The sequence below is a fragment of the Martes martes genome (assembly GCF_963455335.1).
Source record: "Martes martes genome assembly, chromosome: 2".
Classification (NCBI taxonomy): Eukaryota; Metazoa; Chordata; class Mammalia; order Carnivora; family Mustelidae; genus Martes; species Martes martes.
The window spans coordinates 119,984,788-120,011,811 of record NC_137889.1 but is presented as its reverse complement, the minus strand read 5'-3'; the positions used below and the strand labels follow the sequence as shown (position 1 = coordinate 120,011,811).

The following is a 27,024-nucleotide window of genomic DNA, read 5'->3' as shown; positions in this document are numbered from 1 at the left end:
TGATGGGGAAATCTAATAAGCAAGCTAGCCAAAAGTTGGAATTAAGAAGGAATAATCATGCTTCTTATAAACTCATAAATTTTATACTACCAGCACACAAAGATAAAAGCTGGGACAGTTCTAAAACTGTATCATCCGAACTTCACCAGTTTTCCAAGAGTAATTTAGATTCAATTTTTAACTTTTTTTAAACTCAAAATGGTATTCCACTATATTGCATTTGTTGAATGTACTATTAATCCGTCCCTTCAGGAAATAAAAGCCTACCTATAGTGTATATTTTCTAACCTACAAACATCAGAGCCTAAATGCCCCAAATAAGTTTCCCAAGTACAGTGAGAAGGAGAAAATGGTAGAAAAATAATAGTTATAATCTTATAGGAAAATGTTTAAAATTAGAGTTCATCAATGGATAATATATCATTTATAATTATAAAGCACGACTATGCTGTTAACTGGTTTAACAGAAAAATATGCCCAATTACCGCCCAACTTAGAGCAAAAAAATTAAAGAGATGACAAAGATTCTAATTGATATCTATATTAGATATAAAGATATTATGTTATTTTTATGACTTTTTTTATTACGTTGTTAGCCAACATATAGTACATCATTAGTTTCTGATGTAGTGTTCAGCAATTCATTAGTTGCGTATAACACCCAGTGTTCATCACAACATGTGCCTCCTTAATACCCATCACCTGGTTATCCCATCCCCCACCCCTCTCCTTTCTGTAACCCTCAGTTTGTTTCCTGGAGTCCAGAGTCTCTCATGGTTTGTCCACAATAGCCAAACTATGGAAGGAGCCAAGATGGCCTTCAACAGATGAATGGATAAAGATGATGTGGTTCATATATACAATAGAATGTTACTCAGCCATGAGAAAGGATGAATACCTACCACTTGCATTGACATGGATGGAACTAGAGAGGATTATGGTAAGTGAAATAAGTCAATCAGAGAAAGACAATTTGTAAGACTATCTTACTCATCATTTTGAAGACCAACGTATCTTGGACTAGGAACAAGCATGACTCGAACATTTTCAAGTTTCCCTTTCACAATATGCATGAATTGATCAAGATGACTAGAAGGCGGTTTTGTAGTGTAAGTTAAGAAAGCATCATCAAAGTTGATACACAGAGTTTGAGGTTGGTAATGATTTCCAAAGGCCAAACGTCCCTAAAAAATAAATAAGAGAAACTATGCTGTAATATACAAACCATATATTTTTCCTTAGTTGACCTAATAACAAACATTTTTTTTTTAAGATTTTATTTATTTATTTGACAGACAGAGATCACAAGTAGGCAGAGAGACAGGCAGAGAGAGGAGGAAGCAGGCTCCCTGCCGAGCAGAGAGCCCAATGCGGGACTCGATCCCAAGACCCTGGGATCATGACCTGAGCTGAAGGCAGAGGCTTTAACCCACTGAGCCACCCAGGTGCCCCTGACCTAATAACAAACATTTTCAAGCAACAATTAAATTATTCCACTTCAGCCCTATACACTATCCAAATTACTCCACTGATCAATTTAGACCAGTGTATAAAGAAATCTAAGTACTTATGAATAAGTAGCCCCTAAGACCTAATAAATGTGTGCTAATGTGGTATTGGGTGTTGAATTAATTCTTTCACACCTTTATGAACTCTGGAACCTAAACAACTCTACAAAATTACTTTCTTTAGTGAAAATTGTATTTGCAAAAATAAGAGTTTTCATTATTAACCCACCAAACATTAACTGCCGCAGAATTTACTTACTGTGCTCACATTGACCTTTATGACTGGAATAAGTGATCTCCATGAAGATGTGGGGTCTTGAGATTCTGTTTTTACTTTAACTCTGAGAAAAATGAAAATAAAAATAAACATACATAAGAAAACTTAAATAGTTGAGAATACAGTTGACTTCTTCACAATACACAGTAATACCAGCTGTAACTTTCCAAATACATCTAATGATTGCTCCAGTAAACAAAATAATGACAGCAACTAACAGAGTACTAGTATCTCTCAAATTTGTAACTTTCCAAATACATCTAATGATTGCTCCAGTAAACAAAATAATGACAGCAACTAACAGAATACTAGTATCTCTCAACTAACAGAATACTAGTATCTCTCGGGATGCACTGTATCATTTATCAATTTTTAAGACTGGCAAGGTATAATAACAAAATTACATTTTTAGAGTAATAAGTTCTAATGACAAAAGTATAAATTATGATATGCTGTCATAATATCCACCATTATGCTCATTATAATATGACTTTTTTTTTTTTAATTTGACATAGAGAGACACAGCAAGAGAGGTAACACAAGCAAGGGGAGTAGGAGAGGGAGAAGCAGGCTCCCCGCTGACCAGGGAGCCTGATTCAGGACTCGATCCCAGGACCCTGGGATCACGACCCCAGCCAAAGGCAGACGCTAAACGACTAAGCCACCCAGGTGCCCCAATATGACATTCTATAAGACAACCTAAATTACTAAAATAACAAATGACGAAGGTACAAGTCACATCGATATTTTCTACTGTTTTAAGCACTTTTGGCAACTCAGCTGATCCATTCCCTTCCTTATCCCCATCAGTTTATGACAGAATAATTTCTTCTCAATAAAATGAAAATGATAGGCCAAGAATAAGAAAAAAGAAATTGGCCACAAAGTAAACTAAATTTAAGCTATGAAAATTTCACAGCAAATCACTAAAGATTTCAGATGAGAAGCCATAGCTCTTCAATAACCCAATAACTCCTAAATCATATTTCTCAAGCCAACTCCACTAAGGTAGCCCTCAGTGCTTAAAACTAAATTTGAAACTGACCTCATTATCTCCCCTCTAACCTGCTCTTTCTCTACAGTTCCGTGACGATAGCCACTAATTAGAAACTGGATTCATTATTGACTCATCCTTCTTACTCATTCTCCACACTTAATCTATCACTGTCTTATGGATTCATTTGCCTAAGTATATGTGGAATCCATCTACTTCTCTCTCTTCTCCTTGTTACCAACCCAACTGATGATCACTCTTCCCTGAACTGTCACAACATCCTTCTTCCTTTTCCATCTCTGTAACTTTTATTTCCTTTTGTCTTACAATAGGTAGTACTTCCAGTACAAAGTTGAAAAGGAGTGGTATAAGGGGACATCCTTGGTTTGTACCTGATCTTAGTGAGAAAGCTTCTAGTTTCTCACCATTGAGTATATTGTTAACTATAGGGTTTCTGTAGATATTATCAAATCAAAGAAGTTCTCCTTTATTCCTAGTTTACTATGAGATTTTAATCATGAATGTTAGATTTTGTCAAATACTTCTTCTGCATCTTTTGATATGATCATTTGGTTTTTCATTTTTAGTGTGTTAATTGATTTTTGAATGTTAAGAACTAGCCTTGTTTACCTAATAGTTTTTTAAGTAGATGATAAGAGAACATTTATTCCCAAGTAAATGTTTCATGGATATTATGTCCAAGGCACTAAGCTGAGGTATTGGGGATCCTGAGAATATGACAACTGTTCTGCTTTGAGGGAATCTGTACCCTACAATGGGAGTAAGAATAGTTATAAGAGGCAATTTTAGTGCAAGGCATGTTACCTTAGGAAAAAAAACAGAATTCTGTGGGCACACATAGAAGGATCAAGGAGACCTGAAGGATGAATGAGTTAGGCAAAAAAGATGAAGAGTCTTCCATAGAGAAGAAACATCATATGTAACAGAGAAGTTGTTTACTGAGGCTGGAGTGGATTAAGGTGGGAAAGGAAGAAAAAAGACTTTCTTTGTTTGCAGATGATCCAGTCATCTGTGTAGACAATCTGAAAGAACTGACAAAAAAACTCCTGGAACCAATAAGTGATTATAATAAGGTTGTAGGATTCAAGATTAATAATATACAAAAGTCAATCACTTTCCTATACACCAACTAAGAACAAGTGAAATTTGAAATTAAAACCACAATAGCATTTATATCAGCACCACAAAAATGAAAATCTTAGATATAAATTTAACAATATATGTAGATTTACCTACATAAGGAAAATTATAAAACTGTGATGAAAGATATCAAGCAATCAAATAAATGGAGATATATTCCATGTTCACTGAAACGAAGATTCAACATGATCAAGATGTTAGTTTTTCCTGATTTGATCTACAAATTCAATAGAATCCAAACTGAAATCCCAATAAGTTGTTCTAAAGTATATATAGAGAAGCAAAAGACCCAACACAGCCAACATACCGTTAGAGGAAAACAACAAAGTTAGAGGACTGACACTACCTGACTACAAGACTTACTGTAAAACCACGGTAATCAAGATAGTGTGGTACTGTACTGTCATTTGCAAATATCTTCTCCCATTCTGTGGGTTGATTCTTTGAGCCAACCCACGGAATGGGAGAAGATATTTGCAAATAACAGTACAGACAAAAGGTTGATATCCAAGATCTATAAAGAACTCCTCAAACTCAACACACACAAAACAGACAATCATATCAAAAAATGGGCAGAAGATATGAACAGACATTTCTCCAAAGAAGAGATACAAATGGCTACCAGACACATGAAAAAATGTTCATCATCACTAGCCATCAGGGAGATTCAAATCAAAACCACATTGAGATACCATCTTACACCAGTTAGAATGGCCAAATTTAGCAAGACAGGAAACAACGTGTGTTGGAGAGGATGTGGAGAAAGGGGAACCCTCTTATACTGTTGGTGGGAATGCAAACTGGTGCAGCCACTTTGGAGAACAGTGTGGAGATTCCTCAGGAAATTAAAAATAGAGCTTCCCTATGACCCTGCAATTGCACTGCTGGGTATTTACCCCAAAGATACAGATGTAGTGAAAAGAAGGGCCATCTGCACCCCAATGTTTATAGCAGCAATGGCTACGGTCGCCAAACTGTGGAAAGAACCAAGATGCCCTTCAATGGATGAATGGATAAGGAAGATGTGGTCCATATACACTATGGAGTATTATGCCTCCATCAGAAAGGACGAATACCCAACTTTTGTAGCAACATGGACAGGACTGGAAGAGATTATGCTGAGTGAAATAAGTCAAACAGAGAGAGTCAAGTATCATATGGTTTCACTTATTTGTGGAGCATTACAAATAATATAGAGGACAAGGGTAGATGGAGAGGAGAAGGGAGTTGAGGGAAATTGGAAGGGGAGGTGAACCATGAGAGACTACGGACTCTGAAAAGCAACCTGAGGGTTTTGGGGGGGTGAGGGGTGGGAGGTTGGGGGAACCAGGTGGTGGGTATCAGGGAGGGCACAGACTGCATGGAGCACTGGGTGTGGTGAAAAAACAATGAATACTGTTATGCTGAAAATAAATAAAAAATTTAATTAAAAAAAAAAAAAAGATAGTGTGGTACTGGTAAAAAAAACAGACACTAAGTCAATATAACAGAAACAATGCAGAGAGCTCAGAAACAAATAAAACAAAATCATATGTTTGTATATGCATCTTAACTATGTATATATGTGTATGTATTTATGTACATGCACTCAAAAGTGCATGTACATAAAACACAAATCAATACGGAAGAAAGGACTAGTAAGCAGAACAAGACTGCTTCTTTTCAAGTTATATGTCTGTATTATTTCATTTTTAAAGTAATTATACAATTTATGTGAACGTAAGTTTTAGTCAAACTACAAAGAAAGATTAGGCTGTGTTTAGGTGAGTAGCATCGATGATATTTAATAAAAGTAAGTGCTAAATGTTGGAGATTAATAAAATTCAAGTGTAACTATGAACCTTTCAATTTTGGACTGAGTTCTCGTTCTTCCATTTTCCCGTGTTTTATCATCCTCTTTCTTAGGTGGAATTATTGTTGGCTCCAAACCAAATAATTCTTGAAGACGTCCATAAAGATCCGAACGATTATAGACATGAAATTCAAAGTCATTGACTGTGATGTATAATCTGGTTTCTGCCTTTGGATCTAAAGACACCAATTACAAAAAAAAAAAAAAAGTTTTTAATCAACTTTTTAAAAACCTCACTCAAAGTTTTTAGTCAATCTTTTCTCACAGCTATAGTAACTCTATTTTAAAAATAATTCTATGATAAAGAGAATTTCAAAAACTTACAAATCTATTTTTAATTTATATAATATATAACATGAATATACAAAATATATTCTTTTAATTTTTTTAAGTTTCTTTTTTTTTTTTAAAGATTTTATTTATTTATTTGTCAGAGAGAGAACACAAGCAGGCAGAATGGTAGGCAGAGGCAGAGAGAGAAGCAGGTTCCCCGCTGAGCAAGGAGCCCAATGCAGGACTCAATCCCAGGAGGTGAAGGCAGATGCTTAACCAACTGAGCCACCCAGGTATCCCTTTAAGTTCCTATTTTTTTTTTTATAAGATTTTATTTATTTGTCAGAGAGAGAGAGACATCATGCAAGCAGAGGGAGCAGCAGGCAGAGGGAAAAGCAGATTTCCCTCTGAGCAGGAAGCCCGATGCAGGACTTGATCCCAGGACCCTGGGATCATGACCTGAGTTGAAGGCAGATGCTTAACTGACTGAGCCACCCAGGCATCCCTATAAATATATTTTAAAAATATATAAAACACTAGCAAAAGAAAGAAAAAAGCTGATGTTACTATAGTATTCCAATTTAGCATTCTAAGACAATCTGGATTTCTAAATTCTGACTATATAACAACAGAATTTAAGTAGTTCTATGCTAAGAATAGCAAAGTGCCATTTATAGACCAAAAGTAAAACTTTATCCGAACAATAAATTTATTTTATATATATATATATATATATATCTCAAAATGTTCAAAGTATGATGCATTTAAATATTACATTAGTATTTAATTTTTATATCACAGAAACAAAGATTTTTCATAAATACTAGTTTATTTTTTTAAAACTACACAATACTAAGGGACACCGGGGTGGCTCAGTTGGTTAAGCATCTGTCTTAGGCTCAGGTCATGATCCCAGGGTTCTGGGGAGGGAGTCCCACACAGGCTCCTTGCTCAGCAGGAAGCCTGCTTCTCCCTTTGCCTGCTGCTCCCCCTGCTTGTGCTCTCTCACTCTCTCCGACAAAGACATAAATAAAATCTTACCGAAAAAAATTTTTAATAAAACTACACAATACTAAAACCAAGATCTTAAAAACTGCAGACTTGAAAGAAACAATAATCTTCTCAAATAAAAGACATAATTACCTTAAATATAAGTAACAACAGTAATTATTAAATCCAACAGCAAAATGATAGATGGGGCACTTGTTTCTACTGAGGAAACAATCTAAGACAGTTATCACATGTCAACCAAAGAGGGTCAGAAAAAAATTACTGCCGTGCTTTCTTTAAGTGTGTTCTTTTCTTATGTTATACATAGGTTTTTGTGGGGGTTATTTTTGAGATTAACTTTTATTCATTTTTCTCTCTATCAAATTCAACTGAAGGACAATTAAAATTAGATATGATCAGTTACAAGAGCTTATTTTTTTTAAATGGCTACAGAGAACTATTACTAACTTTCGTTATAGTAGCTTAAGCTGTGTTTAAATATGAAGTATACACCTTGAGTAATATGCCAAATTATACCAAAACTAATTTCTTCTCGAGTTACTAGAAAATAAAAAAGTGTAAGAAATGTCAAATACCCTAAATAAACATACATTTTAGTTTAAATGAACAAACGAAAAATACTGTCACATATACCTTAAAAATAACCCATGGAAAATGAATCAACAACATTCATTTTTTATACAGTAATACTTTCATTTCTACTCCAATCTAGGTTTTTTCCCTCACCACTTCCTAAGATAAGAAAAGATAAAAGAAAGGAGCTGTAATTTTTCTGGTATTTTTCAAATAGCTCTTGACCTATGTTCCCTCCTATTCAGATTTATCACAGGTCTAAAAACTAAGACAATCCCCTAAACTATTACAATCAAGTGTTTTGCCCCTTTTCTCTTGCTATAGATCAAATTCTTAAAATTAAAAGAATAGGAAGCACTGTTTTTTAATAAATTTGGAACATTCAAAGACCTGACAGTAGTAAATATCATCATCCATTTTTAAGTCAGTCATCAAACTCTATCACCCATTAGGTTTAAATCTTTCTTCGGTTATCATCCACAACCTCTTCCCAAAATGCCAGGGTCAACTATGCAGAAAATTACTCAAATATTTCCAATAAGGTACATTAACAGGTACCTCACACTTGACATTTCCAACCAAACGTGCTTTTCTCACATGACGAAACTTAATCCATGGCATTCCCCATCTTATCAATAGAAGTCAATCTTTTCAATTACTCAAGCAAGAAAAATTGTTCTCTTTCCTGTCCCAGATAGTATCAGGAAATTCTGTCAGATTTCCTTTCCTTTTCCTATATCTAAAATCTAACCACGTCTCACCACTCTGGGTCAAGTCACTATCAACTTATACCTGTTTTAATACAAGAGCCTCCTAACTAGTTTCCATGCTTCTGCCCTTATTCCCCTTATGTGGGTGCCTTACACATCTTTACAGATCTTTAAAAAACCTAACTGAAATCATATTACTCTTCTGTTCCCTAACTTTTTGATGGCTTCCCCTCCTACTCAGATTAATACCAAGGTCCTTTAAGCTACCTAAAACATCCTACAGGATCCATACTCTTCTCTCCTAATCTCTCTAAAAACTGGTCTCCACTTTGGTAATGATAGGAACAGAAAAACCAGGAAATGTTCTTCCCCCAGACATTTACAACTCATTTCCTTACTTGTTTCATGTTTCTGTTTAACTCTCCCCAAACAATAAAACCTTCCTTGACTTCCCTATGTAAAAGAGTGCCCTCCCCACAAACCAGCACTCCTATTCTACTGAATCTGCTTTTATTTTTTTCAATGCCATATTTTCCTCCCTTATTCCTCTACACTAGATATATTTACTTACTAATTATCTGAATCCCTCCCAACTTGAATGAAGCAAGCTCTGTAAGAGAAGGGACTTGTTTTATCCAGTGTTGTATCCATGGTACCTACAATTCTTGGCACATAGAAGTACTCATTTATATGAAAGAATAACAGCATCTTACCACAAATCATACTCTTAAGTAGAACAAAAATTCCACAAACGGATCTTAGAATTTTTGAAAACCCTACATGTAGAAGCATAGTAACTGCAAAGTTGGATATTTTTCTATTTCCCCATTGATCTACACAAGTAGCAATTAATTATTAAGCAATTCTTCAAGGTCATAAACAACTCAATCAAAATTTACCTCCAAACTCATTTAGGTCATTTGTTTTCAAACTTACCTACAGAATAGTTTACCATGGTCCCTAAATACAAATGCCCCAATCATTAGCGACCACGTTATAAAAGCCAGTGGATGAGCAGCAGAAGCAGCAATAGGAAATATTAAGAGTCTGGATTAGCCCCAAATTGGATCAACAGTGATGAACAAACAATAAGTGACTGTATAAAAATGGAAATGGGGGGGCACCTGGGTGGCTCAGTGGGTTAAAGCCTCTGCCTTCAGCTCAGGTCATGATCCCAGGGTCCTGGGATGGAGCCCCGCATCAGGCTCTCTCCTCTGCAGGGAGCCTGCTTCCTCCTCTCTCTGCCTGCCTCTCTGCCTACTTGTGATCTCTGTCTGTCAAATAAATAAATAAATAAAATCTTTAAAAAAAAATGGAAATAGGATTCCTCTCAATTTCATAACTAACTTACTGGACATGCACAACTGATTCTCTTCTTTCATATCACTGATATGATTTGAATGTGGCTACATTAACTTAATAAGGAGACCAAGGCACAAAGATAAAGGTATTAATCTCTGAAAATATTTTGACAACACTGACAAACACTAAATACTTGATACTAAAATACTGCAAGATTCCCTCAACAATACCTATTCTATCTTCCCAAACTTTTTTTGCATTAATATTTACTTATTGTTGCTTCCCCCCACTAGAATGCAAACTCCATTAGAGAAACATTTTTCCTGTTGTGTTTACTATTAAATTCTTAAAACAATGCCTGGTATATAGGAGGTGCTCAATAAATATGTTAAATCATCAAATAGAAATAAGTGGGTTTTTAAAAATAAGATTAAACATGGACATTAAGGAAGGCACATGACATAATGAGCACTGGGTTTTACATAAGACTGATGAATCACTGAAAGGAGTAACACTTCATATGTTAATTAACTGAATTTAAATTAAAAAATGAAAAACAAAAACAAAACAAATAAGATTGAACAAAATGCCTAGATCACTCTTTTCCTTCCAAAAATCACTTTAGAAAAATAACAGCAAATCCACAAACATTTTAAATGCATCTATTGATTTTGTATTTTAGAAGAGAAAGATTTAGCTGAATTCACAAAGGACTTTTTATTTGTTCTGCTGGTTCTATTTGTTTCACTTCCATTATACTATGATTCCAGCCAGCAAACTATGTGATTAAATAATAAATCAGAACTCCATACCTGGCTTACCTGGCTATATTCTCTTCAGGGCCTTTGTCCAGGATCTTTTCTGTCAATAATCTCAGCTTTCTGTGATCCCCAGAATATTCTATACAGCAATACCCTTTCCAGCCCCCTACCCCATCCTAACATACACACAAAGATGCAAAATACTGGCACACTTACAATCTCACACACAGAGTAAGTCCATACAGAGGTACGCGACACACAATGTGCCTATTGATCTGGAAAGGTATCCTCATAAATAAATACCTCCACTGACAGATGAGCACATTCCTGAAAGACAAAACACCTTTTCCAAAGACATGTATCTCCTCTTCCAAGGAATGTGCATGTACACACACACATACACGTACACACAGCTTCTTTAATTTAAAAAAAAAAAAAAAAAAAGTTGGGGACTCCTGCACTGGATTCTCCAGAAACTAGAGAAAAGCAGTAAATAAATAGTAGAAAGACTATAGGTCTTTACTAATGTGACCTAAGGCAAGTACCTCAACCACTATAAGCCTCATTTTCCCCATCTATAAAATGAGAGTATGGGATGCCTGGGTGGCTCCTTCTGTTAAGCCCTAGTCCTGGTTCTCTTCTCATTGAGGAGCCTGCTTCTCCTTCTGCCTGCTGCTTCACCTGCCTGTGTACTCACTCTCTCTCTGACAAATAAGAAAATAAAATCTTTAAAAAAAAAGTTTAAATAAATAAATAAAATTAGAATATCTCTACCTACCTGTATGATTGTCATACAAAATAAATACTAGTTTCCTTGTTTTTGCAGGTCAAACTCTTACTAGTCATTAAAATTATGCATTCACTTTCAATTTATGAAAATAAACAATTATTTTTTAAAATAATCTTTCATTTCATAATATGATACAATGTTCATAATAATAAAAGCAGCTCATCTCTACTGAACATATTCTGTGTTCCAGGGACTATTCTAGGCACTCTATTCACCTCATCTCATGTAATCATCACAGCAACCCTGGCAGTTGAAGACTAAGACTACACAATTAGAAAGTAGCAGACAAGAATCCAGGGTTCTAAATACTGGGTCTTAACCACAAAACAAAATTACTTATCAATTATATTAATAAATGCAATGATGGTTTCAAAAAAAAAAGTTATGAATCCCTGAAAACAGAAATGTATCAAGAATCCAGTTATTTTGGGGCGCCTGGGTGGCTCAGTCATTAAGCATCTGCCTTCGGCTCAGGTCACGATACCAGGATCCTGGCATCAAGCCCCGCATCAGGCTCCCCTGCTCAGGGGGAAGCCTGCCTGTCCCTCTCTCACTCCCCCTGCTTGTATTCCTTCCTCACTGTCTCTGTCAAATAAATAAAATCTTAAAAAAAAAAAAGAATCCAGTTATTTTTTTGTAATTTCATGAAAAATTGATCAATATTGAAAGCTTAAATGCAGTATTTAAAACTGTTAAATTCTAGTAAAACTAGATCTCTCAATGACATTTATTTCTCCTGGGAATTTTAAAAGCAGTTTTTAAGTTTCATTCATTCTGATGACACTGAAAGTCAAAGCAAAAAATTTAACTTATACATAATTTAAGAAAGGTATAATCAGTTGACTCTTTTTTTTTTTTAAAGTGGTCTCCAGGCCCAGCAGGGAGCCCAACATAGGACTTGAACTCAAGACGCTGAGACGGAGACCTGAGCTGAAATCAAGAGGTTGGACACTTAACCCACTGAGCCACCCAGACACTCCAGTTGACTCTTTTAAATCTCATCTCTACATTGACACTGCTCTGTCCTTGAGGCAGAAATCTTTTTCTCATATCCTTGTCATCTAATATTTACATAATGGATTCCCCAAAAATATTTATCAATAAATACACAATTAGATAGATATAAATTATAAATATAAAAGGCTCTTCACTTAATAAGTAGTTAATTTATGGAGGAAAAGAAGGTAAATGAATGTGTAGAGCTGCTTAAGTCTCCTGAGCAAACAGCTAATTGAGACTTGTTTTCCAAAGGGAAATTAGGAAAAAGGCACTTATTTAATTATGTAATTGGGACACATGCTATTTGTAGTAAAAAAAGCTAAAGTGCAAAGTGCTGCCAAGGCCTTATAATACTTGGAATCAATACTTAGTACAAAGACAAAATAGTCTACTGACCTTTTAAATTATTAAGGGATTTTTATTTCCTATATTTAACAAACAAGATTTAGATGCTACACACTTAAAGTACTAGATTACATTAGGCTAAAACTTCTAAATGACAAAATAACAGAAAGGGATATACTATACCATCATCTTTTCACTTCTTAGCAATGTAAGAACTTCTCTAGATAAGAAAGATGCATGTCTAGTTACTTAGATTGGTATTCATTTAAACTCTGAATCATCACATATTAAAAGGTAATTTATTTTATATATATAATTTATTTTATATATATATATATTTTATGCTACTTATTTTCCAAAAGAATGGCTTAAAATCAACTATCCTAACCAAAATAAGGGTTTTTGATAGATATCCTCATTAATTGGTATTTGGCCAACAATCATCTGCAGCAGATCACTAATTTCATGACCTAGGAAATATTTTACAACAAATTTTATGTTAAATTAGATGTTTTCTTTTTTTTTTTTTTTTTTAAGGATAAAACTTAACAACTGACAACTCTAAATCTACTCCTGGATTAAATTATCCCAGCCAAGCTCAATGGCACTGAATTTGAGCACTTGAACACTCCTCTTTTCTCCTAATAAAATAGTTCTAAAGCTTTCTCATGAAAATCTTAGCCTTACCCAGACAGACCTTAGCCTATCTCTTTGGATGGCTAGTGGCCATTACCTATTCAGGCACATGCTCCAATTAGGCTTCCAAATTTTCTCACGAGAAATGTCAACCATCTCCACTTCTTGCTTAGTTTACTACGAAAGTACACAATCAGGATCTGACCTTAATCAATAAGAAATAATATCTAGACTGTAAGGTCTCATTAGTAAATGTAAATCACTATTTTAATATATATTCCATAATATTGTCCAACTTTTTACCAAAAGCTTAGTTTGCAGCCTATTCATTCTTCCATGTCCTGCATTCTAAATTCTATCTCTGAATCATGCTAGATTAATGATGTATTTAGGCCAAACCACTTATTCCTGCATTGTTATTCGGCATTGTGTCTTTACTTTGGAAAGTTGTAACTGTGAGCATCTTAAGAATGTCATCCTCTGTAACAGAGAATTTCTTTTAAAAGCACAAGGAAGACAAATTTCTTTGACCCTCGCCAAAGCTGTGCTCTTCTTGATGAACACATAGATTTAAATGTTAAAATACATAGAAAACTATGTGCAAATAATTAGAATTGCAAATATGATAACTAATAAAGTCTACCAACTTTTAACATCATTGTAAAATGAGGTGTATAATCTTTTCTATTGCAAGCACTGGTACACAAAAAGCAAGACAAAATAATTTAGATATTCTTACATATTAAGACATAAAATATCCAAAAATTATATTTCTATTTCACATCATGGGCAATTACAAAGAAAGCTGAGACATGGAAATATCTTAACATTACACTCCACCTCCGCCTGACAAAATCCTACCGTCATCAGTGATCAGAAAAGTGAATATAAGGTATCTGTTAAATAAGCTAAGGATTTTTATTAAAAGCCACCTTTTTCATGATGGATTTGGGTCAGTTACTCTTTCTGTTTTTAAGATTTTATCTATTTATTCATGAGAGACAGAGAGAGAGCAGAAGGAGAAGCAGACTCCTCGCTGGGCAGGGAGCCCAATGTGGGGCTCAGACTCGACTGAGCCATCCAGGCACCCTTGGATCAGTTACTCTTGACTTCATCTATGTATTTTGCTGAAAAGCAAACCACTTTAAGGAGATAAAATATTTCATGATAAAATGAAGTAATTATTTTCTTCAAAAAAAAAATCTACAAACAATTTAAGATGGTATTCCACATGTCTAAGAAAATTCCAAAGTAAGCAATCCTATTAGGCTTAGGCTTAAAACTTGCAGTTGTCTTTGGATTCTATAAATTATCATATTCATTCCTCCCATAAGCTGCCATCAGTGTTTATATATAAGAATTTCCAAGAACCTACTTGGCCATATTTGACAAGCCTGTTTTATAATACAAGGAGCGCTGGAAGTTAGCAAACCTAGGTTTTCATTCTGGCTTTAACATTTATTAATAATAGGAATTTCTGTTTTTCCATCTGCAAATCGAGGATTTTTTGAGAACATTAGTTGTTTCCAAACTGATAAGAAATTTTGAGAAATTCAGTTGTTTCCTAATTGTGTAAGTCCTTGGAATCCTGGGGTAAAGAGCATGGAGTTGGGGAGGTTAGGTCAAATGGGCCTCCTCAACTCATATCCCTATAGTTTCACTGGTTCACAAGAACATCTTAAAACACTGAAAAAAATTTAGAACAGAATTTCTAATATAAATATACAAATATACAAAAAGGCATTTTTAAAAATATAAACAAGGAGAACTTTTGTTTCAGCTCTGCTGCAACTCATTAACAAGAAAGCTTATGATAACTAAATGTGGGGAAAAAAGACTAAACTGAGATTAAGTCAAAAGAGCACATCATTGCAAGATTAACAGAAGCATGACATGCAACAAAAATATATGGTCCTAAAGTAAATCTATCTCTAAGGGACAAACTAGATAGACTTTACAAACCAAATCAGAGGTAGAAATACTGGACCTGCTCAAAGTTAAGTGAATGTGTCAACAGCTAGGCCTGAACTCAAAAGAACTTGGCTTTTAGGAATGAGTGCTAACCATTTCTGAAGTACAAGTAGAATATCTTTACTTAAATTCCACCTTTAAGATTTATAGTAAAATAAAATATCAAAAATAATCAGGAATATTATTTCCACACAATTTAACATGGACAATACTGTAGGAAAGTGACTCAAAATTTTGAATATATTCATATTTGATAAAAGTCACAACTTTAAAGATTTCCAGTGCACTAACATATTGACTTTCTAAAGAACATTTTTTTTCCTGTGAAAATCCTTATAGCAATTGCTTTAAAAAAGAGGTAAAAAGGAAGTGTGAACAACAAATTTTCTAAAACCATAGACTAGATACTTACTAAGACACATTCTGAATCACTGAAGACAGACTAAGAAAAGTCTATTCCAAACTAAGAACAGAATACTTTTATGATATGAAATCAATTAACTTCTACTCAAATTATCTAATAAACAACTCTAATCCAATTTTTAGAAAACTTTTTCCAGACATGAAATCTTCTCATTCTTTCTAGTCATTCTGATTTCATTAATTCTACAGATGCCAAACTGTCATCAAGTTATGCCAGTCTTTTCAAGGAAAAGTACATGATGTATTATGTTAAAGGGGGAAAAGCTATGTGGGAGCAAAGAAATGACAGTTAAAAAAACTAAATAATAATGAACAGTGAATTCAAAAGTAATTTAGGCTAGCTCAGTCTTGTGGTAAGTTTAAAAACTTTTTTGGAACTTTAAATCTATTTTCCCATAGAAGCAAGTTATAAATGACAGCAAGATTCCTAAGTGAACCCATACAAAAAAAAAAAAAAAAAAAAAAATTAACTGGAAAGTTCCAAGGTTTTACAGACACTGACCACCATTTCAGAATTTTAATGTGGGGTGCCAGAAATACAGACAATCCTAATAGCTAAGAAAAGGTGGAAGGGTCTCATCATCTTCTGACACTACTCTCCAAGGACCCAGCTAAAACCTTCTAGAGCGGTAGTTACCAAAGTATGGTCTGGGGATCTTTGTAAGGATCCCAACATCTGTTCTAGGGACCAAAGGTCAAAACTATTTTAATGGTATTATTATATGAAGATGTTCAACTTTTTCTCAATCATTCTCCCATGAGTGGACAGTGGAGTTTTTTTTTTAAAGGCTATATGATATATGGCACTTCAACAGATGAACTTTAAAGCAGAAGTGAGAACACAATTATCTTCTATTAAGCCAGATGGTAAAAAGATTTGCAAAATATAAAACAATGCCACTCTTCTCACTATTTGGTTTTCTTTTTGCTTTAGAAAAGTTATTTTTCATAAAGTATAGTGTTTATTTTAATACATATGGGTTTATTATAGATACTTTTAATGAAATCAAAAATATTTCTGTAGTTATCAGGCTTAATTTTTTAAAAGACTTTACTTATTTCTTTTAGAGAGAGAGTGTGTGTGTGTAAATGTGAGCAGGGGGAGGGGCAAAGAGCAAGGGAGAGAGAGAATCCCAAGCAAGCTCCACACCTAGCACAAAATCCAACATAGGCTCAGTCCATGACCTCAGCTGAAATCAAGAGTCAGACTGAGCTGCCCAGGTGTACCCAGGCTTAATTTTGAATGCAGTACATATCAATATAAATTACATAAATAAAAGCTCTTTGGGGTCCTCAGTAATTTAGAAGAATGTGCAGTTCCTGAGACTGAAAAGTTTGAGAACCACTATTCCAGGCAGTAAAGTCTACATTCCTCAAAGTCACTGGTATGATTAATGTCGAGTAGGAGGGTTAGGGGCACAGGAGCACACATATAGAGCTGTGAAATGAAGACTTTGGGAGAAAATCCTAAGGTGATAAAATTCTGATGATAAAAGCAGAACTGTTAGAATCTAGAACCTTCATTTCCTCTTTTCTATTCAGCCTTAACATGGCAGATAAGTGAGAATTAGTAGCAGTGTCAGGTTGGACTATGAATAAAGGCATAGAAGCTGAAAAGTAAGAAAAGCATCTTAGTTGATGATTAAAGACTACCAGAAATTCATTTTAACTACAGAATGGGTTAAGGTCCATAGATGTAATAGGAGGTAAGACGATGGGGTAAGGGTCATACTGAGGATAACCCTGAATAAATAATATGCTTAAGTAAATAAATTTAACCAGGCAAGAGGAAAGCTGCTGAAGAATTTTCAGCCAACTGGTGAGAATATCAGAGTTTATAAATGTCAAAGTTTTTAAAAATATTTTTATCTATTATAAAATGTGAAGCATTTTAATGTCCATAAAGAAAAACACTGATCACATAATTAAAGACTTCAAATACATAAAACATGAAGACTCACCATGTTGTTTCTGCTTTGGATTATACATTTTCCACCACCGAAAAATTATAAATCCATCTTGAATTCTATGCAAGATCAATTACAAAAATGAAAACTTCAGTAACAATTTACTCATTTAATTAATTATTATAAAAAGCAGGTAACTTATTGATAATGAATATGCAAATACAGAAAATTTTCAACAGATCACTGGTATATATAAATGTTTCATAATCTCCAGTTAAAAAAGGAAAAGAGCATTTACACAGCTCTAAATTAGATTATTTAGGTAAAATTTAATACCAGATCACAAGTAATAGAAAAATAAAGTGCTAACAGAAAATTTTTTTTTCTTTTATAAATGATACTTTTTAAATGGTGTAAAAACCATATAAACAAAAAGCCAAATCTAAAAGGGGGACATTAGGATGCTAACAAAACTTTTAATGATAACCCTTCATCTCTGTAATCATATATAACCTCATGCCTCAAAAAGATGAACTTATAGCCTCTCAACCTTTACTCTTCACTTTTCTTTTCAAAATAATTTTAGACTCACAAAGAAAGTGCCTCTACTGTTTCAAGTGAGATATGAGTATTGCCAAACTCTAGCACCTCTCAACTCATTTAAAACTTTCAAGTTCTAACTAACAAATGTTAAGATAATCACAAAAATAGAGTAAGCTTTTCTTTCAAGGCCTACAGAAGAAAGAACATATCAAACATATTGTCATTTCCTATATTCAGATTTATGTTTCCTCCTTACACGAAAATTAGAGGAGCTAAGAGATACTAAACAATTCTTAAAACTTATTACATAAAAGGAGCTTAATGGATGAGTTATCAGCATCCCTGATCCTTGTTTTATGTAACAAATGACCACCATGAATTCTACAAGAAAAATGGTCAGATAATTTAATAGCTCAAGTGTTCATCTAGGAATGAAATGAAATCATTCATTTCTTTAAATTGCTAATTGATAAACTTTGTGCCAGTCTAAACCTTAGCTAAATTAATCTACTGACAAAAATATTTTTAAACATCAATTCACCAGATATGATTTACAAAAAAATTATTTTTGATTTATGTTTTTAATTGAAAAAGCAAATCATATTAAATAAAATATCATGAGAAAAACATTTTACAATATTTCAAGTTTAAGAAGAGTTTTTGTTTTTTGGATTTTTTTTTTTTTTTTACCTAATAGACATGTCTTCTGTAATGTAATAAATTTCACGAACCATGACTTTTCCAGAAAGAACAGAGAAAGAGAAGGACCCTGTTGTGGGGGTAAAAAAAAGTGATTAATGGAATTGTTTTGATCCAGGGTGAGCACTAAAGCTTAAAATAATCTTAGCATTCAATTTATTCAATAATTAAATGTTCTCTCCTAACTCCCTCCTAATACCCTTACAGCCTTTTCTGTTGCTCTTTAGTCAAGTATAACAAAAAGTACAAGGACCATCACTATGAACTGAGTTACTAAATAACCATATGAAGACAGTGAATAATTGCTTCAATGAATAATTCCCTTAATTATGCACAACTTTAAATTTAAACCCCAAAGCAGTGACTAATCCACCACTTTTCTCCATTAATTTCTTAGACTCCAGGAAACAAGCATTGCCTGAAATTAGTGGAAGATGACTTCTGTTTGAGAGAAATTTTATTTATGTCCTCTAAGAAGTATTCTAAGGAAGGTTAGAATGGTTCTAGACAGTGACCTCTCCTCACCCTTTTTCCCACTGGTTGAAGGCTTTTTGAAGCATATTTGTTCCAAATAGACCCTCATATCTGCAAACTTCCTAATTATGAGTAGTTGGAAGTTTAAATGAACAACTCAGGGCACAAAATGAAATGCACAAAATGATTCCAACTTATAGATTTTTTAAGTATAGTTTACTAAAAACAAAACAACAACAAAAAAAAACAGCAAAAAACCTCACTGAGCACTAGAAACTTTCTTTGGTTAGTAGAATCCTGAGAAATTTCTATTTCCATATTTTACATGTGTCTATATTTTTCAAATTGTTTTAACGAGCATCTTTTATATGAAAAAAAAATCCAGAAGTTACTATAGATATACTTTAATAAATAAGAATGAGGTAAAGAGCCTAACCAAGTGATAAAGTCATAGAGTGCTGTATGAGAGAAATTCCAGGTAGGTTAATGTTCATGACACAAAGGTAAATTTATAAAGCTACTATCACTTATAAAATATAAATTTATAATATATATCTCAAGATTATGCAGAAGAAAAACATTCACTGTTACTCAAACTTACCAATATGGATATAGCCATGTTTGTATAATCTATTAAGAACCAATGTTAAAATAAGACCAACATTTCGAGAATTGTAATATGTAAGATAAATAATCCATCCACAGGATAAAATGGTAGCTGTTGGGAGAGAAAAAAATGCAAAAGAATCTCACTATAAGTTTCCTTTACAATCACTTTAACATCTCAGTGAAAACTTGTTAGTAAAAGTTCATTTATTACAATCAGAAATGACAGGGTTTACTTCTACATGATAATTTGTCCTCTTACAATTTAATTCTTGGATTTTTAATACCAAATGTTGATTCTACGTTATCCAAGTTTCCTCATTTTTCTCTACTCATTAGCCAGAAAAGCATATATTCCAGTAAGATCAATTAAAGAAAAACTGCCGGGGACGACTTGGTGGCTCAGTCGGTTAAGTGTTTGCCTCTTGATTTAGGCTCATGTCATGATCTCAGGGCTTGTGAGATGCAGCCCCACTTCAGGCTCTATGCTAGGCACTGCAGCCTGCTTAAGATTCTCTCCCCCGCTCCAGCTCCGCCCCTCCTCCTGAGACCCCTACCCTGATTTTCACATGCAAGCATTCTCTCTCTTAAAAAAAAAGAAATACTTCCTGTTTTGTTTCCTTTTTCATTGTTTTGTACTCTTTGTTATTAAACATAGATAGGGGCACCTGGGTGGCTCAGTTATTAAGCATCTGCCTTTGGCTCAGATCATGATCCCAGGATCCCGGGATTGAGCCCCTCATCCAGCCCCACAACCAGCCCCGCATTCAGCCCCAAAGCAGGCTCCCTGGTTGGGGGAAGCCTGTTTCTCCCTCTCCCACTCCCCCTGCTGGTGTTCCCTCTCTCACTGTGTCTCTGTCAAATAAATAAATAAAATACTAAAAATAAATAAATAAGCATATATGAAAATGTTCTGGAAAGAGAAAGCCTATATTTCCGAATATTCTAAAAAATATCCACTTTTATCAGACTAAAAGCTCATTCCCATGCTATCTCCTAAAAGTTATAGTCATTTAAAAAGAAAGAAAATCGGGGCGCCTGGATGGCTCAGTGGCTTAAAGCCTCTGCCTTCGGCTGGGGTCATGATCTCGGGGTCCTGGGATAGAGCCCCGCTTCCGGCTCTCTGCTTGGCAGGGGGCCTGCTTCCCTCCTCTCTCTCCGCCTGCCTCTCTGCCTACTTGTGGTCTCTGCCTGTTAAATAAATAAATAAAATCTTTTAAAAAAATTAAAAAATAAAATAAAAAGAAAGAAAATCAATGATTTCTTAAATCAGAGAAAAGGTAGTTTTTTTTTTAAACAATAATTTCTGCTTTTTAAAAAAATGGAAAGAAGTGAGAATTTTACCCTACTTAAAGGCATATCTATATTTTTATGCTATTTTATTATAATTAATAAGACAATAACCTACTTTTAAAGAACTCCAGTGAATATGCTACAGTAAATGATATTCCAAATTTGACTCATTTTTCGTGAGAAGTGTATCATCACCTAGAGAATTTGTACTATTCCCAAAAGAACTTAGTTCATGAATATACAAAAAATAAAACATAAGAAAGCATTTTTTTTATAATCTTTCCCTTTACTTAACTATTTTAAAAGTATATCTATTTTCTAAATTAAGACAAAGTAATGTAAAGCAATTTAACATGTACAATCATTTAGCAATATCACATTCAGTTCTGAACTTTTTCAAAAAGTTATTTAATGTGGATAAAACAAAGCAGCCACTGAGTCAAAATACATTTTCTCAGGGTAGCTTAGACTAACAGTAATAACTCTGATGTAGCAACTGCTGATTTGCCCACAAAAATCATTTTTAGAACAATTCTATTGAAAAGTTATTTTGATGATATGTCATTATTTTTTTCTTTGTAAAAAGTGTTATGGGTTTTTTTTTTTTACTGAAGGATAGTTAACACACAATGTTACATTAGTTTCACATATACAACATAGTGATTTTAATATGTTATTACGTTTTAAATTTACAAGTATTTTGTGCTAATTTTTATTGTAAATCATGGTGTCAAAAGCAGGTTATGGTGGGCCAACCAGAAAGGCAAGAGGTATTTGCCTAGAAAGTATGCTTCTAGTATTACACAACCTGAGAATTGAGGCTTTTACACTGCATCATGTTTTCCAACCCCCTTCAATGTCATAAGGCCACTTACTGAAACAGCAAGAGTAAACATTCACTCAGTGTTTTTCTGGTTGTTGCTGTTATTTCGTCATTAAGGAAAGGAATTGTATACAAAAGAAAAAAGTCATAAATTCTAGGTGATAAGAGAAGAGACTGATAGGAAATGAGGAAGAATTCCACCCTTAATTAAACCAAAAGAGAATTTTCAACGTTGCTTTTAGGCAATTCTATCTCATATTAATGTTTTGCATTTCATCTTACTTTTTTTGGCTTTAATTAGTGATAATTTATAATAGCTCACTTCTGTCAAATAGAGAAAATAGAACTCAAAGTTTAAATGGTAATCCAATCCTATGTACAAATCATCAACAATAATAATTCCTTTTATACACACTTCATCTCTACCCATTTCCTTACCACATATCCTATGGTGTCATGAAAGAAGCATAAGCATGCACTCAAAAAAACAGCTGTGTTACCTGTATAGGTTATTTAATTCTTGTGAGCCTCAATTCCACAACTTAAGTATGCTGCCTTTATAAGTTTTCCCTGAGCATTAAGTGAGACAGCATATGCAAAATGCCAATGATATGTGGCACACAGAAGATGTTCAATAAATACCATTACCCTCTCTTTCCCCTCTTACCCTATCTTACCCTATTTCCCCCTCTACCTTTCTAATTGTTATGCTGAAATTCAAATCAAATACTGTTCTTCCACAAAAACTTCCTGGACAGTAACAGCCTACAGTGTTCTATCCCTTCTTATTTATTTATTTAAAGATTTTTTACTTATTTATTTGACAGACAAGGACACAGCAAAGAGGGAATATAAGCAGGGGGAATGGGAGAGGGAGAAGCAGGCTTCCTACTGAGTGGGGAGCTGGATGTAGGGCTTGATCTCAGGACTCTGGGATCATGACCTGAGCCAAAGGCAGATGCTTAATGACTGAGCCACCCAGGTGCCCCTCTCCCTTTCTTGATTAGTATTTTGTATTTCCCCCATTATTTGTTCACATTCATTTATTCACTCATATCTCCCCCTTCTTTTTTTGCCACTGATTTATACACTGTTTTGTATTATTTCTATGAGCCTAGAAAACTGCTGGAATATTAGACAAAAAAAATTTTTTACTGGCAGAGCCCAATGTCAAGTATATAAGGAGTGAGTAAAGAGATGATATTAATTAGGCATATACACTCTATTTTGCTATGAAATATATTTATCATATAAATGGGGATTTATCACTTTTAAAATAAAACAAATTGTGTGTGTGTGCGCGTGCGCACATGCACGCGCGTGTGTGTTGAGATGGGGGGCAGTAAAGGAGTGCGCTTGAGACAGGAAAGATAAGCTAAGTGCAATGTCTTTCTTCTCCTCCCACCTCCCCTAAGTCAGACGAGGCAGCCTAAGGAAAAACAGCCCTCCAGAGCATTTGCCTGAGCAAATATTCACAGAAACATAGATTAAAATCTTATTTTAAATTTTTAAATATTTAAAAATAAACCAATGGTATTATAAGCATTTCAACTTCAGCTAACTATAGCTTAAAATTTGGCAGTTGTTAATCCATACATGATAAACAATAAAGTATAAGAAAATATATTCTACTTACCAACAAGGAGCCAAACAACATTGGAGTTGTGTTCTGTAAGAAAATCTTCTAATTGAGTAATACTAGGGACAATACTCTCATTCTTCCTTTGATCCATTACTGAAGTTTTTCCAGAGCAGCATCTAAAGGCCTAAGAGTTCAAAAGTTAGCTTTAGAATGAGAGATTTATTAAACTGAAATGGAAATTATGTAAAGGGGAAAAAAGATGAATTTAATAAAAGTGAAAATTCATTAAACCCCATTCCAGTTCCTTCAGTAAGAATGAAAAATATACAACGAACAGCAACAAAGCACATCCACATTTCTATATAAAATGTAAGACGTTATCACATTTTTAGTGTCCTGATTTCACCACTCTAAGAATAAGCAGAGACTTGGGTTCAGTTACCATACTCCAAATGAGGTACATAATTACTAAATCTAATCAAATATATTTATCTCAACAATAGGAAGTATTAATGATCTACATTAGACAAATTCATCTACACTTGTCTCAAAAGCTGACACTTAATGTATTTATATATTAACTTATATTAATGCCTCTTAACTTCCATCAGCTCTGTATTTCCCATTGTTCCATGGGGAAACAATCTTCCTACTTTGGATTCACTCTGAGTAGAGTTTGGTCAGGAAGCAGATCTATTCCTATCAGACGCTCAGGATGAATTACAAAAATTACATGTCAAACTGTGACCAGACATGTGAAGAATATGTGTGTGTGTGTGTGTGTGTGTATGCATTTCAGCAGGACAAGTATGAATATTTAGATGTATTGAGAGTTAGATGAACTGAAAATGAGTAAAAAGAAATAAAAGTTCTTATTTTATGATCAAAGAAACAAGAAAAGTATCCCTCTTAAAAATTATCCCTCATGTTAATACAACATTAACTATAACAAAATTATCGTGATAAATCAGGAAAAAAGTAAAAACAATACAAAACAAAATAACAACAACAACAACAACGACAAAAACTAGCTTTAATCACAAAGAGAGCGACATGGTTAATGATTATTTATGGCCAAATAGCATAGGTGATTTTATAGAAAACAAGAAAAACAGATTTTAAAACAGGAAGAATAAGTAAGGACAACTATCTAGTTGAAATTCAGTACAGCTGACTTGCCAACTTCCTAAAAATGTTCCCTATTTACTCACCAGAGTCCTATCTTCAGAGATCACAAAACAAGTTTAAAAACTGGGTTAGACAACATTGCCAGATTACAATGTTTAATATTTCTAAATCGTTGAAATGTTAGCAATTCAGAGGCAAGTTAAACATCTCTTTAAAAAAAAAAAAGCTCAACAACAAAAGGTTTATTAGTGATAGGGAAACCTAAGGGTAAAAGAACTAGAAAACAATTTTCAAATGCTTTCATTTCTCAATAAACTTTTTTTTCCTACACTTTAGAAAATGAGTAAAAAATGTTCTCATAGTGTGTAACAGCTTAGTAGTGATCCCAGGTGGGGAGATAGGGAAAATGAGTGAAGGTGGTAAAAAAGTACAAACTTCCAGCTGTAACTTCTGGAGATATAATGGACATCATGGTGACTATGGTTAACAATACTGTATTATATATTTGAAAGTTGCTAAGAGAATAGATCTTAAAAGTTCTTATCACAAGATAAAAAAAAGTTGTAAGTATATGAGGTGATGGTAGTTACAATGGTGATCATTTTGCAATATATATTCATATCAATCAGGTCATACACCTTAATATAGTATTTGTCATTTATATCTCAAAACTAGAAAAAGGTGTTCTCACGCTGTTCAAAGCTTTGAAAAATCTATCAACTGGCAACTTAAAATTTGGGGGCTAACTTTACAACATGAACTTCTCTTTCCTTCTTCCTTTTTTGTTTTAAACTAAAAAAAAAAAATAATAAATTTTAAGAGGAAGAAAACACTGGAAAGGCTTATATTCAAAACCAAAATTAATAGCTTATATGTTATGAAGTAACATCTGTGCCTATTTCATATTTACTTTTATGATTTTATAATACATCACCACACCACTGCTGATGAAAAGATCACCTACTAACTCCTGGGGATGTTTCATGAGGGATGCATCCTGGCATTCAGGTTTTAATATAAAAAGGTGATCTGTTTTGAATCAAATCCAAGGGAGAGTGATCTATCTACCAAGAGAATCTAAAGATCTCATCCAAAATTCTCTACCACTAACTACTATAACAACCCACAGCCAAGGAGAATGATAAAGAGGGTGTTCAGGTTGCAAAGACAGAAAATGGCAGTATCATACAGATTTAATCAAAGCTTTCCCAATTATTAGTTAATGCAAAAGCTTTAAGAGAAATCAACAGATAAAGGCTCAATAGTTAAAACAACACATTGAGTAAGTACTGAAGTAAAGGCTAAGACTTAATAAAAGCCCTGGGTAAGAAGCAGACATTCTGATGAAAAGGAAGTAAGTCAAAGCCACATGGGTACAGAGAATCCAGATTGAACTGGGGCTGCATGCTTAACTACACTGTTTACATGGTACACCACGAATTCATTAATGGAGAGGTCTCTACTGCATATTCTTCATGAAGCAATTGATGGATTAACAAATTGGTTGTTTTCCTTCCCTCAATGGTTCAGTCTAAAATCCAAAAGGTAAAGCACAGTAAGGTAGGCATCTGCATTTGGGGAAAAGATGAACAGGAGTCTCAGTGGCATAGGGGGGTATCATAGCCCAATAATATTAAGTATCTAATTGTGTGATTAAAGAGGCTAGTGAAACAGTGGCAGTTTTTGAGGACATCAAAACCATAGCAGGATAAGGAGACCATACTTGTAGGGAAGAGGTCAGGCACAGGGTGCTAGAGTCTGAGTGGAAGGAAGAGAGTGTCAATGGTTAGGAGAGGAAGCTGAAGAGAGACCAGCTTAAGGTGTTGGAGCCTGAGCAGGCAGGTTGCTAGATGCATGGCATTAGAACCCAAGAGAAAAGCATCAGACCCCAAAGAAATAAATAGCGCTTCCATGCAGAAGGGCAATCTGGAGTAGTGTGTTGATGTGGGAGCAAGAAAAGGACGGCACACACCTAGGAAACAACACTTACAGGGTATGGGGGAGGGGATAAATAAAGTAAATATGTTAAGGATAATAAAAGCCAGTTTTCTCACTGTTGGAGGATATAAAAATGAAGAATATTAGAATTAATCCAATGGTGTTTGATAAGAACTGGAGTTATAGTTTTCAATATAGGTGGATATAGAAATAAATGCGGCTACAAACATGAGTATGTATGTATATACATGTGCTCATTAAAGGGTCTGGGAGCAGCACCAAAATTAAAATGAACAGAGAACTTTGCTCCTAAAAAACATTTTCTATCAAGAGGAAACAGGGCTCCTTGAAGAAATGGCTGATTCCACAAATAGGGCAAGGAAAGTCAAGACGAGCTTGTGTTTTCCAGAAGGGAAAGAAATACCTGAATGATGGGAACATGTCA

The 27,024-nt window shown here is 34.1% G+C and overlaps 1 protein-coding gene across 1 annotated transcript in view; it reads right to left on the bottom strand.

Annotated features, from left to right (window-relative positions):
• BLTP1 (bridge-like lipid transfer protein family member 1) overlaps positions 1 to 27,024 on the bottom strand; it is a 204,592-nt gene that overhangs the window by 165,439 nt on the left and 12,129 nt on the right. Inside the window, exons 4-10 of the mRNA XM_080795525.1 lie at positions 23,568 to 23,697; positions 19,811 to 19,927; positions 18,727 to 18,805; positions 17,548 to 17,612; positions 5,782 to 5,968; positions 1,768 to 1,849; positions 991 to 1,184 (exon numbers count right to left, since the gene is read on the bottom strand). Coding sequence (XP_080651651.1) covers positions 991 to 1,184; positions 1,768 to 1,849; positions 5,782 to 5,968; positions 17,548 to 17,612; positions 18,727 to 18,805; positions 19,811 to 19,927; positions 23,568 to 23,664 — 821 coding nt within the window. The 5' untranslated portion in view covers positions 23,665 to 23,697. The remainder of the gene's footprint in view (positions 1 to 990; positions 1,185 to 1,767; positions 1,850 to 5,781; positions 5,969 to 17,547; positions 17,613 to 18,726; positions 18,806 to 19,810; positions 19,928 to 23,567; positions 23,698 to 27,024) is intronic.